Here is an 18,341-nt window from a genome sequence, read left to right as displayed (position 1 = left end):
CATCGCGCATGTCTGCATCAGCCATATCGGCTAGAAGGATTTTATGGCTCAGAGAATGGCAAGGAGAGACTGACACCAAGAAGGCAGTAGAATCCATCCCCTTTGGGGGTGAAATGCTGTTCGGACCAGAGTTGGACAAGTGGATTTCGCAGGCTACAGCGGGGAAGTCCACTTTTCTGCCTACTCCTTATACGAGTACCGCTTCACAAACTAGGAGAGGTTATTCGGGACCAGCGTTTACTTCATTTAGATCACTGTCCTTTCGAGCCCGAGGTAGGGGTTTCGGTACACAAGCACGCGGGGGCAGAGGTAGAGGCCGCTCGCAGGCAGCAACCAGAAAGCAGGATAAACCTGCTGACAAGACCGTGGCATGACGGCCTCCCAGCTCACCTGGGGTCCCCCTTGGTGGGCGGCCGATTGGAAGGTTTTCAGGACATCTGGGCCAAAACCTCACCAGAACTTTGGGTGAACAACTTAATCTCTCAGGGATACAAGCTGGAATTTCAACAGAGGCCTCACAGTCAGTTTTTTACAACAGGATTGCCTCGGTGCCCTCAAAAAGCAGGGGCACTACGGGCAGCAATTCTCAAATTGCTACAAGCAGAGGTCATTTTTCCGGTTCACGCTTCTCAGAGAGGAACGGGGTTCTATTCCAATCTTTTTGCCAGACGGGACGGTCAGACCAATACTCAATTTAAAAGTTTTCAAACAGTTTTTAAGAGTCTACAAATTCAAGATGGAATCAATCCAATCAGTCATTGCAGGCTTAGAACAGGGTGAGTTCATGGTATCCATGGACATAAAGGATGCATATCTGCATATTCCAATCTGGACTCCTCACCAGGCTTACTTAAGGTTCGCACTGGTGGCGGATCACTACCAATTCCGGGCCTTGCCGTTCGGTCTAGCATCAGCCCCAAGAATTTTCACAAAGATCATGGCGATCATGGTTGCAGGACTGAGACTGTTGGGGGTCACGATTATACCTTATCTGGACGATTTACTGATCAAGGCTCCATCTCAGAATCGACTGCTCAAGGATGTTCAGACATCCCATCAATATCTAATTCAACATGGATGGATTGTCAATTTCCAAAAAGTCCAACCTCATACCGACTCAACGGATTCAATTCCTCGGTCTCATCTTGGACACGGTCCTATTACGTGTGTTCCTACCGGAGAACAAGGTTCAGGACCTACAGAGATTAGTGGCTCAGGTACTGAGGACGCAAACCGTTTCTCTGCACCTCTGTGTGCGACTTCTCGGGAAGATGGTGGCGTCATTCGAAGCTCTCCAGTACGGCAGACTTCATTCCCGACCATTCCAAATAAACCTCATTGCTCAGGGAGCAGGCTCGCACTGGCTTCTCCATCTGAGAATCCGACTTCAAGTACGGGTCTCCTTCATATGGTGGTCGTTACACAAGAACCTGGCAGCCGGCAAGAAATGCGGCATTTGGGATTGGAGGATCCTTACGACGGACGCCAGTCTCAGAGGTTGGGGAGCCGTCCTAGAGGACCATCAGTTTCAAGGACGGTGGATGCTACAGGAGAGCAAACTACCCATAAATATCCTCGAACTAAGAGCAGTTTACAATGCACTTCTCTTAGCAGAAGACCTAGTCATAAAACAACACATCAGGATTCAGTCAGACAAGATCACGACGACGGCTTACATAAACCGTCAAGGAGGAACAAAGAGCAGGATGGCGTTAAAGGAAGCCACAAAGATCTTGTTGTGGGCAGAAAGACGAGACATCATTCTCTCGGCAGTGTTCATTCCAGGTGTGGAGAACTGGGAAGCAGATTACCTCAGTCGCCAGGACATGCATCCGGGAGAGTGGTGCTTTCATCCACGGATTTTCAACATGATTGTGAGAAGATGGGGTCTGCCACAGGTGGACCTAATGGCATCTCGACAAAACCATCAGCTGCCCAGATATGTGTCAAGGACTTGAGATCCAGCAGCAGAAGGAGTGGAGGCATTAACACTTCCTTGGTGTTACAGAAGGGTTTACATATTTCCCCCATTCCCACTCATACCCAGGGTTCTAAAAAGGGTAAAACGGGAACGAGTGTGGGCCATTCTAATCGCACCAGATTGGCCCAGCAGGAGTTGGTACTCCGACCTGCGGGGGTTACTTGCGGAAGATCCTTGGAGGTTACCTCAGAGAGAGGACCTGCTATCTCAGGGACCGTTCCTACACCCCGACCTGAACAGGCTGCGTTTGACGGCGTGGCTATTGAAACCCGGATCTTAAGAAACAGAGGGTTTCCACGAACGGCCATTCCTACAATGATTGCCGCTAGGAAGCCGGTCACAGCCAGGCACTACTACAGGATTTGGAGACAGTACATGGCTTGGTGTCAGGAGCGGGGATGGAATTCAACGAACTTCCATTTATCTCGACTTCTACTTTTCCTTCAGGCCGGTCTAGAGGGAGGGCTCAGACTGGGCTCTTTGAAGGTTCAGATTTCGGCTCTCTCCATCCTTTTTCAACAGCGGTTAGCATCCTTGCCAGAAATTCAAACCTTTTTACAGGGGGTTCTGTGGATTCAACCCCCTTTTCGTCCTCCCACAGCACCATGGGACTTAAATTTGGTGTTAGAATATTTGAAGTCACCGACTTTTGAGCCGTTGACAAGAACAGACCTGAAATATCTCTCTTGGAAGGTCACGTTATTACTTGCCTTGGCTTCGGCTAGGCGGGTTTCTGAGTTGGGAGCCTTATCCTGTAAGAGTCCTTTCTTAGTTTTTCATGAGGATAGGGCGGAACTCCGTACAAGAGCAGACTTCCTTCCGAAGGTGGTTTCGGGTTTTCATGTAAACCAGCCAATAGTGGTCCCATCTTTCCAGGGTCTCACAGATGAGGACGTGTCATTGGATGTTGTCCAAGCTTTACGGGTATACGTACAGGTTACGTCGTCTTTCAGAAAGTCGGACCATTTGTTTGTTCTTTATGATGGGCCAAAGAAGGGTTGGCCGGCATCTAAGCAGTCTTTGTCTAGATGGATTAGACTTGCCATTCGGCAAGCTTATATTTCCTGTGGCAAACAGGTTCCGGTTCAGATGGGTGCTCATACTACCCGATCAGTGGGTGCCTCGTGGGCGGCTGCCAGGGGTGCTTCCACTACTCAACTTTGCAGAGCGGCTATGTGGTCTTCAGCCCACACGTTTGCGAAATTTTACAAGTTTGATACTTTTGCGTCCGGAGAATCTAAGTTCGGACGTTTAGTTTTGCAGGCCACCGACAGCACTCCCTCCCTGGGGGAAAACTTTGGGACGTCCCATAATGTATAGGACTCCAGTGTCCCCTAGTGGATGAAAGAGAAAAGAGGATTTTGGTACTTACCGATAAATCCATTTCTCTGAATCCTCTAGGGGACACTGGACGCCCGCCTCGGTGCTGTCAACCTGCTGTGTTCAAAGTTCTTGTTTTAAACAGTTCGTACAAACAGCGTTACTTCTTCGGTTAAGAGTTCTTGGCCGCTGTTTGGTATGTTGTACGGTTCGGTTCCTCGCCATGTGCTATAGTGTCATGTCCTATTCTCTCAGTCAAATTTTTCAAACTGAGGGAGGAGGGATGTGAAGGGGGAGGAGCCGGCTGTGCAGACAATGCTAATTTTAGATTGTGCCACACCTCCGGTTCAATGCTTCACACCCCTACTGTATAGGACTCCAGTTTCCCCTAGAGGATTCAGAGAAATGGATTGATCGGTAAGTACCAAAATCCTTTTTTTTTTTCCAACCCTGCTTCCGAGTTACATATTTGAAAATAGAGTAGTGCGCTATACAGGCCTCACACAGCATGTTCCCCACTCGTCACACTCTTAACTTTTTGTTTGTTTCATTTAATGTTGATCTTTTTTACTCCCTTCACCCTAATTTCCTGTTTAAATAACAATGATTTTCTTAACTTTAGGTGCGCCCACATTCAGAGGACACAAGGAAAGAGAGACGCACAAGGATCCCATATAAACCCAACTACAGCCTTAACCTTTGGAGTGTTATGAAGAATTGCATTGGGAAAGAGTTGAGCAAGATCCCAATGCCTGTAAGTGTAGAAAGAGATCTGTAGTAAGCACTAAATCAAAGTGGACACAAACATAACATTTTAAGTTGGTGCAGATGACGGACTGATTAAGTATGAAAGGAAGTTACTCCAAAAGGAGGGATAGGCTTCTGGGTAATGCCATTGAATGATGTGCCTCACATATTGGTTTTAGAAAGGCCTAGATTTTTATTGGCACAGAATAACCTAGCTTGTTCCAGTTCTCTTTTTTTTTTTTTTCTTTTCTCTTCACTGTAGTGTAGTTTTGTGTTTTTTGTGGTCAGCATGCATGTTGTAATAGAGTTAGGCAAACAAAAACATGAGGAGTTATGGATATTTCCAAGCTAGTTGTGGATTAAGCTGACATTGGCTAGTATGTTTCTTCATTAGTTATTATTTACACCAGGCATGTCCAAACTGCGGCCCTCCAGCTGTTGTGAAACTACATATCCCAGCATGCCCTGACACCGTTTTGCTGTCAGAGAATGCTATAGCTGTGTCAGGGCATGCTGGGATGTGTAGTTTCACAACAGGTGGAGGGCCGCAGTTTGGACACGCCTGATTTTCACCGTATTTCTCATCTTCCTTTTCTTTCCCGCCATCATTTCTATTTCCCAAAAACTCACTACTGTTAGGTGAACTTCAACGAGCCGCTCTCAATGCTTCAGCGTCTGACCGAGGACCTGGAATACTACACCCTGCTGGACCGGGGGGCTCAATGCGAGAGCGCTCTTGAACAACTGTGTCTAGTGGCTGCTTTTACAGTATCTTCATACTCCACCACAGTCTTCCGGGCCAGCAAACCCTTCAACCCGCTGCTGGGAGAGACCTTTGAGCTGGATCGAATGGAGGATTGTGGTTATCGCTCGCTGTGTGAGCAGGTCAGTAATGCAGTTTTCTTCCTAGCGTAGCCTCGTGTCATAAGACTGATTGTCACTGCGTTCTGAATCCCCTTACTACCCACCCGTCTTTGCCTACAGCATAAGTGCCTATCACACGAGAGCTGCGGCAGCAGTGCCTTGTGTGATCATATATGGAGACTTTTTTTATTTTTGTAGGTTGCTCCAGTAGTGATAAAAATGCAGCCTATTAAATTTTAGAAACTGGTGACATCGAGTCAGCCAGCATTCGTTAGGTGTAGCCAAATTATGGATAACTATGGATAACTATGGATTGCTTGACTGCATTGTCATCCATCCGTATGTATTCTTTTCACAAAATATGCATGTAATGGGAATACTATAATGTTGAAAAGAAGTAGTTGGTCATAAAACAAGAACCAGACATTCTGTGACCTCTAGATCTCATCACATACCATAGGCTGGCTCTTGTCACCTCTCCTCTTCTCTTCGCACTGATTCCCACCTCTGTATATGGATACTGTAGAAGCTGACAAATTCTTTAGGGGTCACTGGGTCTTACTAAGGGGGCGGGGGTGAAGTGATGTGCTGGTAGGAAAAACAGGGTGCCATCAGTATGTCAACAAGCCCATTGCAGATGCTGTACTTGTCGGCAGCTGAATCCCAGCACCAGTGCGTTGAAATTGTTAATAATGCTAATTACAGCATTTTAACGCTGTTGGCACTATAACATTGAACAAGCTGTTAAATTGGCATGTTTACAGTTACTTTGCCAACGGCATTAAAATGCTTTAATTAGAATTTTAACAGATGCCTGAATTTTTCTGTCTGCAAGTACGTTGCCTGAAATAAGCTTATCTGTATTCCGTACCCAATCTGGAAAATAACTGAAAGCAAAAATAGGCACAGGCCCAGCAGATCGGCCATGCATTTATTTTATGTCATGGGCTTGTGCATTTGTTGCGTTACGGGATTATGGGCACAGCATGGCTTGTGGGCTTAGTGTCTAATAACCATTTTGTGGGAAAATAGTAATCCTTATTCTGACTGTTTTACACCCAGGTCAGCCATCACCCCCCTGCAGCAGCCCACCATGCTGAATCCCGAAATGGTTGGACCTTGCGGCAGGAGATTAAGATCACTAGCAAGTTCAGGGGGAAATATCTGTCCATCATGCCCCTCGGTGAGGATCCATATTGTACTGGAGACGTGGAGGGGCAGTTTGGGGGTTATAATTCTCTTTGTAAATCAGTGACTGTGATTCTGGTTCTGTCTCCTCCTAGGTACCATACACTGTATATATCAGAACTCTGGAAACCATTACACATGGAAGAAAGTGACCACAACCGTTCACAACATCATTGTAGGAAAATTATGGGTTGACCAGGTGAGACAGTCGTCTCTGATGTTGGAATCTTATCTTGCTCATACTGAAGCCGCCGGCCCTGCTCCTTTCCTACAGTAAAGCTTAATCACCATTTCCAGGGGCAGATGCCATAGTATTAAAGGGTGGTTTCCATGTACTGTATGTGCTTCCAAGGAAAACTTTACACTGTGGGGCAGATGTATTAAGCCTGGAGAAGTGATAAAGAAGTGATAAGTGGAAGGTTATAAAACACCAGCCAGTCCGCTCCTAACTGTAATTTTTCAAACCTGTGATGATTGGCTGGTGTATTGTCATCTTCCACTTATCACTTCTCCAGACTTAATACATCTGCCCCCCTATTATATATAAAGTCCTCCACTTTTGCTGCTTATTTGTAGCCTACTTTTCCCTATTATTACCACACTCATCAGTGGTAATAGGCATGAGAGGGGGCAATCTTGTTACAATCTCCCTTTCATTGCCCCCTCCCATACTGAATAGGGGTCTTTGTCAAAGGTTTACTTGTCATTTTATGAATGATGGAGTATTATTGTTCTTTGTATTTTTGGGGGGGTGGGTAAGGGGGTGTTACTGAAGGGATTTTTTATTTTTGCGGGCATACAAAATTGCAAGACGCCAGTGGGTGTGGTTAGAACTCGACCCCAATCACCCTCCCCTCCTACAAAATGACCCCTGAGTTGCTTCATGCACTAGGGTATGCTTGCCTGCACTGCATGTGGCTAGGGAAATACATACTAACTTGCCACAAATTGGGCTGGTAGGTGGTATCTATTACCATTACTACAATATACTACTTGTACATACAATAACCCCACTAGCACCACCACATGCTAATTCCACGTACTAAAAATGTCATGCTATGCCTAAATACATTCCACAAATGCTGCACGCCACATACCAACTCAGCCATATACTACTGCTCACACCACCTAATGTCATACACTCCGCCACACCCATATACTATTTCACACGCAAATACACTAAATGTTGTCCGCTGATTTGTAATATACAGTTTCTCTAACTGTAGAGCAGTGTAAGGAAGGAATGGATGAGGATGCACATCGTTAAATGGTGTGTATATATAGCTGATACTTTTGACAGCTTTCCCAATGAGAAGACAGGGAATGCCACACGGATTTCACATGTAAGTGGGCGGAGCTGTGGACAGAGTCACAGGCGGCCCTAGCAATTCATAATCTGGAGTATTTTCTGGGCAACAGGAACATCCCTACGAAGTTCACCCCTGGTTTTACATGGTGTTGTAGAGCTATTCCCAGTTCCTACTGCTTACAACTAGTGTATACAGTATCTGTATTGTAAAGCCTTTATTATTTTATTTTCATGAACATTATAAACAGCCATTGCAGTCGTTAACAAGAAGACACTTGTGGTGACTGTTATCAGGGATAAATCCCAACTGTCTCACTATGATGCTTTGTTCTTCGATCCCTATTTCAGTCCCTTGATTCCTAAGGGCGAATCAAACTATAGTTCTTCTAGAGCAGGGGTGGCCAACCAGTCAGTGACAAAGAGCCAAAAAACCTTGTTAGGTATGTCAAAGAGCCAACATCGAGCGGATGGCGCGCATGCAAAAATGGAATGTGGCCTTGTGCCTGCTAGACCACACCCCTGGTATAAAATACATTGAAAAAGCCAGAACGCCATAAAATACATTTTTTAAAGCCAGATCCATTGAAAAAGCCATTTTCACATAAAATAATTGAAAAAGCCAGATTCACATAATAAACTTCAGCTCCCCCTTGTGTCACTCCAGCCAACACCTTCCTGTCACTCCAGCCAGCTGCCCCATGTGTCACTCCTGCTAGCACCCTCCTATGTCACTCCAGCCAGCACCCTCCTATGTCACTCCAGCCATCTCCCCCGTGTCACTCCAGCCAGCTCCCCCGTGTCACTCCAGCCAGCTCCCCCATGTGTCACTACTGCTAGCACCCTCCTATGTCACTCCAGTCAGCTCTCCCATGTGTCACTCCTGCTAGCACCCTCCTATGTCACTCCAGCCAGCTCCCCCGTGTCACTCCAGCCAGCTCCCCCGTGTGTCACTACTGCCAAGACCCTGCTGTGTCACTCCAGTCAGCTCTCCCATGTGTCACTACTTCCAGCACCCTCCTGCGTCTCTCCAGCCAGCTCTGCCATGTGTCACTCTAGCACACCCTCATGTATCACTACAGCCCCCCCATCAACTCATGCCATTGCAGTAGTCCCTAATGTGTCCTCTGTTTGCTTGTGGATGTCTCACCTCTAGTATCTGACTCCTTCAGTTTTCAGTCCCTGTAGTGTCTGGCTGGAGTGCAGCGGTTTCTTTATCTGTTGTGGTCACATGATTTAGAGTGTTAGGAGCCACATTTGAATAAAAGAGCCACATGCGGCTCAAGAGCCACAGGTTGGCTACCGCTGTTCTAGAGATTCAACAAATAGTACAAATATATCTTTTAGAACCCACAGAGAAATTATGTATTGAATATTTCAGGAAAATACAGTATCGGCAATAGTCTAGAAGAAAATTATGACTTTGGAACATTAAACATTAATGAGATGTCTTTAAATTTGTATAATTAAAATTATTATCTATGGCTTTTACTATTTTAATTATATATATATATATATATATATATATATATATATATTCCATTATTAACTGTGACAGATTGTTGGTCACAAACAAATATAAATGTAAGCAATTCCATTGCACTTCTGCAACATAAAATAATCAGATAGCTCTGTATTCGACATGTTTTGGATTTTCAGGGGTCATTACCCAAAAAATGTCGAATAACTGCATATCGAGGACTCCAGAGTGCCACCTTCTTCCCAATTCACATAAAGGGGTCTAGCACCTAAGGACGACATCAGAGCAAGCTGTTGTAATTGAGGAGTGCCAGGTCACAGTTCAAGTATGTATGTATGTATGTATGTGTGTGTGTATATATATATATATATATATATATATATATATATATATATATATATATATATAATATTAGAGATAGATATGTGCTCCGGTGCCCTCCTCCCAGGCCCAGTGGCCTGTATGTACAATGGGACAAATTGACGGTGGCACTCAGGAGTCGGTCAAGAGTAGTGAAAAAAGTCTGGTGTAATTTAATTAACTTTTCGGGGTGCGAGACCCCGTCATCAGGACACACACAATCCTACTCTTGATATCATTTTTGTATTTTTTGTATTTTTATAGTTGAAACAATAACTATGAAATGTTTTATTTTTTATTTTTTTTAAGTAAATAGCAAATTTACATTTAAAGGCCAATTCTACCCAAAACTGAGAAGTCACTCGTGTGGAGTGCATAAATGTAAGCAATAGTCCGTAATATCACTTATCTCGGGCTGGAAGGTCCGATCAGGCTCTTTCCTGCAGTGTCTGTAAATTCCAGCGACTCTTTAATGTAAAGGATTTGTTTAGATGGAGTTCATTACAGATGTGTACTGTCCTCTAATTGTACCAATAGCTCTTCTTATTAACTTTGTTACTTAGCCACTTCAAAGCACTAATCTTAATAACCTGGTACACAGAGTCTAAGCGAACGAAAGCTGGGTACACACTATGTGAAATATTAGGCAATCTTGTTATCCATGATGGATCGTAATTACCAGTGTATAGTGTTTGCCCCACAATTCCACCTATTTTATAATTTGATAAATTGTGTGGTCGCATCTTCCCATCTGCTGCACATCAGATTGGACAATGCAATGGATGACACTTTGTATATTGCGTTGTTGATTTGATATATTGATACAACACATCGTCTCTGGGGGCTGGATCACTGAGGTGTGTGTCCAGTTTTAGATGCAAAATTGTGGGGAAAGTATCAAAGTTGATGAAAAGGTATACAGTCCAGGTTAAACATAAAATACAGGTCCTATACAAATGCCCCAAAGCCATGCATCATTCTGTTGATTCTGCAACTTTATACCAATTCCTTTGCTGCAAAAAACTAAATCTGACTTCCTATTACACTATTTGCTATAAGAGGTAAAAGTACAAACCGATTATAAAAAAACAAATCTAGACAAATGTCAGACTTGTTAATATCCGGCGCTAATAGTATAAAATTGTCAACTTAAATGAAGAGTGTTAATTGGCAGCTGAGTAGAAGCAACTTGCTAGGTTGCTTGTGATTAAAACTAATAGACAAGAAAAGAGATTACTCTGCGCCAAGAGACACTAAATAAAACCACAGTGTGCAGTCTGTCATGTGTAGTAATTGACTCAGTAAGACTTCAGATATATGTAACCACTTTTATATTTGATCTGTTAAAAATAACAAAATTGGACACACAAATAACATATACTTTGTAACAATTGGCTGTTCTCTATGAAAGCAATATAAATAGTATACAATATATTTAAAACTAACTTGTTGGCTCTGTTTGGTTGGAATTATATTACTTAACACTGGCGTCCCAGTGTCAAATTGAGTGAAAAAGTCCCGCAATGTAATAACGCAGTCTCTTGATAAATAGTTTACAGAAATTGCAGTGTATAATTACCCATGTGCTGGTTCCTGGAGTAATTAAATGCAGGGTCCGTTTTGTAGAATGATGCACATATGCAGGTAATCAGTATGGTATGGAATTAGCGTTCAAAAGGCAAAGCACACACTGGTTGTTTAATTTATCAGGAAGCCTCTAGGGTTATTTCCACGTCGCGGGTAATAGACCTCACAGCGGAGGACAATGGCATATACCCGATATAAGCAGGTGGAATCCTGGATGTAATTGAGGCAACTATAGGCAGCCGTGAGCGGTGATCAGCGGGTGCCCGCCGGCTTTGATGACGGTAGAAAGCCGTAGACGGTAGATGTTGCGGGAGACCGCCGGCTGTAAACACCTGCAAGAAGCCGTAAGCGGTGATGTCAGCGGGTAGTTGCCGGCTGGAGCGCCCGGCATGCAGCGTGTAGAGGTGTGCTGAGACTATAAGGAACCGTGAATAGGCTCGATGGGTAGGTTGAACCAAACAGAAAACCAACGTGGAGTGGGCATCAACGCGTTTCGTCTCCTAGGCAACTGGAGACTTCCTCAAGAAGTCTTGCAGAGTCAATTACTACACATTACAGACTGCACACTGTGGTTTTATTTAGTGTCTCTTGGCGCAGAGTAATCTCTTTTCTTGTCTATAAGAGGTAAAAGTAGCAAAATGAAGAAAAAAGTACATAGCACGGGAGGTGCTCCGGTATCTGGACTCCAGGTCGACAGCAAAAAGGTCGACACACCTTAGGTCGCCATGGACAAAAGGTCGCCATGGACAAAAGGTCGACAGGAACAAGGTCGACAAGGACATGGACAAAAGGTCGACATGGAAAAAGGTCGACATGAGTTTTTCGCGATTTTTTTTCTTTTTTGGAACCTTTTCATACTTAACTATCCACGTGGACTACGATTGGAACGGTAATCTGTGCCGAGCGAAGCGGTAGCGGAGCGAAGGCACCATGCCCGAAGCATGGCGAGTGAAGCGGTGCACTAATTGGGGTTCCCGGTCACTCTACGAAGAAAACGACACCAAAAAAACATAAAAAACCCATGTCGACCTTTTTCCATGTCGACCTTGTTCCTGTCGACCTTTTGTACATGTCGACCTTTTGTACATGTCGACCTAAGGTGTGTCGACCAATTGGCGCCGACCTAAGGTGCGTCGACCTTTTTGTTGTCGACCCTGAGTCCCAGACCCAGGTGCTCCATGGGTGTTTTGCGCCATATGGCACAAAGGGATAAGTGTAAATGGAAACGTCTGTAACTTTGCACCCTATCTTTGGGGGATCACATTGCATTTATACTGTACAATTAATGTCTGTGCTCCTCTCTTGTCAGTCAGGAGAGATAGAAATCCTCAACCACAAGACCGGAGATAAGTGTAAACTGAAGTTTGCCCCTTACAGCTACTTCTCTCGGGACGTCGCCCGCAAGGTGAGTCTGCGACAGTCTTCTGCATCTTAATGGTTGCACATGGGTCTTGGTTAACAGTCCTCGTTTTGTAGGTGACTGGTGAGGTGATAGATGCAAGTGGCCGCTTACACTACACTTTGATGGGGACATGGGATGAGCGGATGGAGTGTGCTCCTTTGCCCCCGTCTGGTATTGGCTTTGAGAACGGTGGAGATAGGGCCCCAGAGAGCAAGACTCTGCTGTGGAGGAGAAACCCCCTGCCGTATGTCTTTTATCTAGAATTCCTTCTTAGATCTTTATTCTGTGTTTTCTTCATCTGCATCATTACATCTGTTTGGGGGTCTTTTTTATGCTTTGTTTTCATGTTTAACTTGCAGGAAAAATGCAGAGTACATGTATTACTTCTCTGATCTGGCACTGACGCTGAACGCTCCTGAGGAGGGGGTTGCCCCTACAGACAGCCGCATGCGGCCTGACCAGAGGTTGATGGAAAATGGCAGCTGGGATGAAGCGAACAATGAGAAACAGAGACTCGAAGAAAAGCAGAGGATTGCAAGGCGGAGGAGAGAAGCCGAGCGAGAGAGAGCAGGGGAAGATGGTAAGCGGGAATGAGGAGGGCCACACAAGTAGATGAAGAGGTTATCCCTGAAACCCTACCTGACCGAGCCTTTAGAGCAGAGGTTCTCAAACGCGGTGCTCAAGGCACCCCCAATGGGGTCCATGTTTTAGGTATATCCATGGCTCAGCACAAATGGTTAAATCAAATTCACTGAGGTGCTAATTAAGTCACCTGTGGCCAAGCATGGGTATACCTAAAACCTGGACCGTTGAGGTGCCTTGAGGACTGCGTTTGAGAGCCTCTGTTTTAGAGAGGGTATCGTTGCTGTGTTTGAACTTTGAGTTGTATATTTACTGTAAAGATTAATAGCACATTGCTTTAAAATTACTATTGAAATGCCTGTAATAGTCGTCAGAGACTTATAAATTGCTTAAGTCAGGACATGACCTATTCCATTAGCCTGCAGTCGATGCGCCTCAATTACTGCTGGCATCTGACTTATAAGGGGGTTTTTGATTCAGGTCAGTGATTGTAAAATCAGCTTTTAAAAGATCCTTCTGGCTCTGGATTACTACATTATTTTGTCCACCTGTGGCTTCAGCGATTCATTTTAGTTCCAGACCTCAACTACGCAAATGTTTCTCTTGAATTTGTCATTGTTCTCTTCATTTCTGACCTTTGTGCCTCTTACCCATAGATTCTCCGGTGGATTCATACAAACCTTTGTGGTTCGAGCGTAAGATGGATTCTGTGAGCAAAGAAATCACGCACCTTTACCGTGGCACTTACTGGGAAGCTAAGGAGCAGCAGGACTGGGGGTCCTGTCCTGATATTTTTTGAGGAAGAAGGGGGTGTGGCAACATCTCAGTCCCCTCTTTGTCCTCTTCCACCCCATACTTTCTCTGTCCCCTGTCCTTTACCTTCGGCGATGCCTTACTGACCCTAGTTCTTCCCCCACCCTGGACAGAGCAGTGCTCTGCAGATCTTTCCCAGTGATCTAATAAGATGGTGCTCTGTTTTTGTTGTGTAATCGATTGGGTCCTTGCAGGGTCTGTAACGTAAGCAGCAGTGCTTATGCCATTACTGATATGCTTTGCTCAAAAAGGCGCTTATACATTACAGAGGTGGCATAAGCCCCTGTACACATACAGCGACCAGTAAGAGAGTGGTTTCAGCGGGCGCTGGTATGCAGAACACGTTTCTTTATTTGGCTGTTTGTCAGTCTGCAGAGCATTGGTCCTTTAGAACACTCTCACCAGGTCTCCGAACCATCTCACAGCCCCCACCTTGAGCACTAGGGTGGGTGGGGGTGCCGTCTGCCTTATGTTTTGAGTTCATCTCTTTGATTTTTGGGTTTGTTGTGTGAATACATTTTTCCTGTTTGTTCTGTTTGTTTCTTTCTCCCCCCCCCCCCCCCCTTTTTTTGTTTGTAGGATAGGGGAAGAGGAAGTACCGGGAGGGAGGGTTCAATTTTGTCAGACCTCTGGTATAATTTTTGGGTGTACAATTGAGGGTTTGCTCTGTCAGTACTGCCCCGTATATATAAATATATATATATATGTATATTTTTCATTTCTCTCCCATCACTCTACCTCTCACTGTGCGTCTTTCACCTTTTTTCTCTCGCTTTTACTCTGTTTCTGTGCAAATACTAAATTAAATAAAGATCAGATGACACTTCTCAAGTTTCAGTGTGCCTTCTTGGATTTATTTTGTGTTCGGTTGTGTTACAGACAAATATTGTGCTCATTTCTAAGCAGAACATACAGTTGCTAACTACTGATTTACAAAGACGCGACTGTTTCGTTACTATAATGTGCTATCTTTCTTTTCTGTCTGTGCAGTTTCGTCACTATTATTTTTGTTTTGTTTTGTGTCTGTGTGTTTTACACCTTGAAACTAATCAGAGATTCCTCGAAAATATCTGAACAGAGAGTGCTTGGATGGTTAGTAAGAATGTGTCCGGCAGCAGCTGCATTTAAGCACCTTAGTTGGAATGGGTTTGTTGTGTCGACCCTATTTAGGTTGAAACTCATTAGGTCGACCACTATTGGTCGACAGGCAGCTTGTTGACACCTGGAAAAGGTTGGCGGGTCAACATGGAAAAAGGTTGACATGAGTTTTTGTAAAAAAATTTTCTGCTGCGGGGTACACTGGGCTCCAAAAATCTGGACGATGGGGTGTAGAGTAGGATCTTGATCCGAGGCACCAACAGGCTCAAAGCTTTGACTGTTCCCAGAATGCACAGCGCCGCCTCCTCTATAACCCCGCCTCCCAGCACAGGAGCTCAGTTTAGTTAACCAGCCCAATGCAGTTTGTCAGTTGGTGCTGCAGTAAGCAGGCACTTAACAGAGGGGCTGCTCCAAGCAGCCCTGAGAAAAGCTTTTTATGAGGTAAAAAGTGAAGACTACAAGGGCAGCAGCAGGGGTAAATGTCTTCTGACATTCTCTGCTGCAGCTCCAGCTCTCCCCAGCGGCGCTGTACACTCCCGAGCCCTGGTTGCCTGGTACCTACAGCGGAGGCTCCGGTTTACTTCACGTTAGGCACACACGGCTGGGGATCTCCAGGATCGCGTGGCCGCGCTTTGGGAGGTGGTAAGTGGGTCCCGCTCGCGGGACCCGTTCTTTATCGCGATCCGGCGCGGTCAGTGGGAGGCGGGCCGCACGCGCTCGCGCTGGATACAGGCGATCCCACTAGATCACCAGGGCATTGGCGCAGGTCAGGTTTTCTCTTAAAAACTATTTTAATAACGCCCACAGTACCCGGTGGTTTTGCCAGCAAGGGGGATAAGGCTTAGACCTGAAGCCCCTCCCCCAGCCACAGGGTGCCATTTCTAGCAAGTGTTCCCGCCCTGGAGCTGCATCTCTCTCTTTCCTCACTCCCTGTCAGTGTCTGCGGCGCCATTACTCCTCAGCTCACTGTTCCTGGGACTGCTTGGGCAAATCCTCCTATGTAAAGCCGCCTGGTTGTCAGCGCTGTGCCTTTACATGAAACTTAAGTATTCTACCTGCCTTTTTAGTCAGTGTTGGTAAGAAAGAGTGCATTTAGTCAGGGGTTTATAGTACAATTACCCTGTGATATACATCCAGTTTCTTACTGTGTAGTGTTATATCTATTGACTATATAGCTGTGTAAGCTAGTCCAGTGCAGTATTATTGTCTGTAATAACCTCTGCATTGTACAAACTGTGACTATTTGTGTGTGCATTGATAGGCGAGTGGTGTCCATCTCGTGTCTTTCACTCAACTTGCTATCCCTATATTCTATAACCTGAGGGGGCTTGGTGCGTCAGGTGTTATTTAATATAGGATTTTCACAAAGATATACTGTATTACGTATTTTTCTCTGTGATTTAGTCACCATATCTCTCCTTTATCTCTGCTGGTGCTGACTACACTGCACAGGGGTTTGGGTTTAGGGATATAGTGCTGCTAATAATTGTACTGTGTTACCCGATACTGCAAGTTATATCATGTCTGCTTCTGAGGGTAACAGATCTGGGGCGGAACACACTGCCGGTGTTGCTGAAGCCACAGGCACATATGGGGAGAATATAGCAGCTGTGGGCTCTGGTTCTGGGGGCTCCTTGCCCCCCAGTGGGACTGTGGCAATGGAGGCACATACTGACCCTCCGTGGGCCGCTTTTTCCTCGCTTCTGCATACGCTAGTTTATAAACTAACACCCCCAATGGGACCCCCAATGCCGGTACAACCGTATGTGGTCCCTGCAGCTAACCCGCCGTGGGCGGACGATTTATCTGCTCAATTAAAGAAGTTGAACCAGTCCCTGACTACTAAAAAGTCTGACCAACGCTCGCCTAAGTCCATTAGGTCCTCTAAGCGAGCGCTCGTCTCCTTACAATCCACTGCTGTCACTGACACCTCGTCTGATGGGGAGGGTAGTTCACATGTGGATGTTCCTGATCTTTTGGAGGCTATTAAGTTAATTCTGCAGATTACAGATGATCCCGAGCCATCTGTTCCTCCTAAGAAACCAGATAGGTTCAAGCGTCAGAAGGTGATTAAACAAGTTTTACCTCACGCTGACCACCTAGTGGATCTACGTCAGGAACCCTGGCAAAGCCCGGGTACGAAGTTTGTGCCTCAAAAGAAGATGCTGGCTCGCTATCCCCTCGCGCCACAGCTGTCTAAGAATTGGGAAACGCCTCCTCCAGTAAACTCACATGTGGCTAGGATGGTGGTTTCCTCAGCTCTACCTGTCACTACCGTCACGTCTCTAAAAGAGCCTACGGATAAACGTGTCGAGGGTTGTCTAAAAGCGATTTACACCCTCACGGGTGGTGCAAAAAGGCCCACTATTGCAGCTACATGGGCGGCAGAGGCTATTGATGCATGGGCCTTGGAGTTAGAGGCTGAAATCTCCTCTGACCATGCTAGACAATGCTTGTCATATATTGTCACAGCTTCTCGCTATATTAAAGAGGCGGCTTCTGATGCCGGTATCCTAGCAGCCAAGGCCTCTACTACGTCAGTCCTGGCTCGCAGGATATTGTGGCTGAGATCCTGGTCTGTGGATCTGGTCTCTAGAAAAACCCTGGAGGTACTCCCTTTCAAGGGGGATATTCTGTTTGGGGAGGACTTAAATAAGATAGTGGCTGACTTGGCTACTGCCAAAACTGCCTGTCTGCCTAATACAGCTCCTTCTGTGTCGAAGGCCAAAGGCACGTCCTTTCGTCCTTCAGGTAAAGCAAAAGGTCAGGCGTACCATAAGCAGGCCCGCACTTCCAAACCTGATAAGCCGAAGCCCAAAAGAGCCTGGGCTGCCAGTCAGCCAGCAGCCAAGACCGATCAGCCTGCCACATGACGGGGCGGGCCTCCCCCTGGGGGATCCCAGGGTGGGGGGGCCGGCTTCTAGGGTATACACAGGAATGGTTGAAGACCACTTCAGATGCCTGGGTACGGGAAGTCGTCACTCGAGGTTACGCCATAGCCTTCAAAAACCGACCCCCTCATCGATTTTGCCAGACAGACGTCCCGTCAGACCAGACAAAGGCAAACACTCTGCATTTGATGGTACAGACCCTCCTGGATACAGGAGACGTAGTACAGGTGCCTCTTGCTCAGAGGGGCCGGGGTTACTATTCCCCGCTGTTTCTAGTCCCGAAACCGAATAGGTCCTCCCGGCCCATTCTCAACCTCAAGGCACTGAACAAATTGTGAAGGTTTCCAAGTTCCGTATGGAAACCCTTCGCTCTATAGTTCTGGCCTTGGAACCTGGGGACTACATGGTCTCCCTGGACATACAGGATGCTTACCTGCATATTCCTATAGCAGTGTCACATCAACAATACCTGAGGTTTTCGCTATTGGCAACCTCCATTACCAGTTTCCGGCGTTACCTTTTGGTTTAACAACGGCTCCGCGAGTCTTCACCAAAGTTATTGCGGTGATGATGGTGGTACTCTGCCGTCAAGGGGTCAGGATACTGCCGTATCTGGACGACTTGTTAATCCTGGCAAATTCCCCAGATCTTCTCCTACGTCATCTGGATATGACTGTCCGGTTTCTACAAGCCCACGGGTGGCTCATCAACTGGAATAAATC

The 18,341-nt window shown here is 45.8% G+C and overlaps 1 protein-coding gene across 1 annotated transcript in view; it reads left to right on the top strand.

Moving 5' to 3' along the window:
• The window catches only part of OSBP (oxysterol binding protein), a 153,297-nt gene extending 138,841 nt beyond the window's left edge, over positions 1-14,456 (top strand). Inside the window, exons 7-14 of the mRNA XM_063958490.1 lie at positions 3,924-4,055; positions 4,688-4,933; positions 5,975-6,095; positions 6,196-6,299; positions 12,143-12,238; positions 12,310-12,479; positions 12,595-12,815; positions 13,474-14,456. Coding sequence (XP_063814560.1) covers positions 3,924-4,055; positions 4,688-4,933; positions 5,975-6,095; positions 6,196-6,299; positions 12,143-12,238; positions 12,310-12,479; positions 12,595-12,815; positions 13,474-13,616 — 1,233 coding nt within the window. The 3' untranslated portion in view covers positions 13,617-14,456. The remainder of the gene's footprint in view (positions 1-3,923; positions 4,056-4,687; positions 4,934-5,974; positions 6,096-6,195; positions 6,300-12,142; positions 12,239-12,309; positions 12,480-12,594; positions 12,816-13,473) is intronic.
• Positions 14,457-18,341: the final 3,885 nt, after the last annotated feature.

The sequence above is a fragment of the Pseudophryne corroboree genome, chromosome 3 (genome assembly GCF_028390025.1).
Source record: "Pseudophryne corroboree isolate aPseCor3 chromosome 3, aPseCor3.hap2, whole genome shotgun sequence".
Taxonomy (NCBI): domain Eukaryota; kingdom Metazoa; phylum Chordata; class Amphibia; order Anura; family Myobatrachidae; genus Pseudophryne; species Pseudophryne corroboree.
This window is presented reverse-complemented; position numbering and strand designations above follow the sequence as displayed.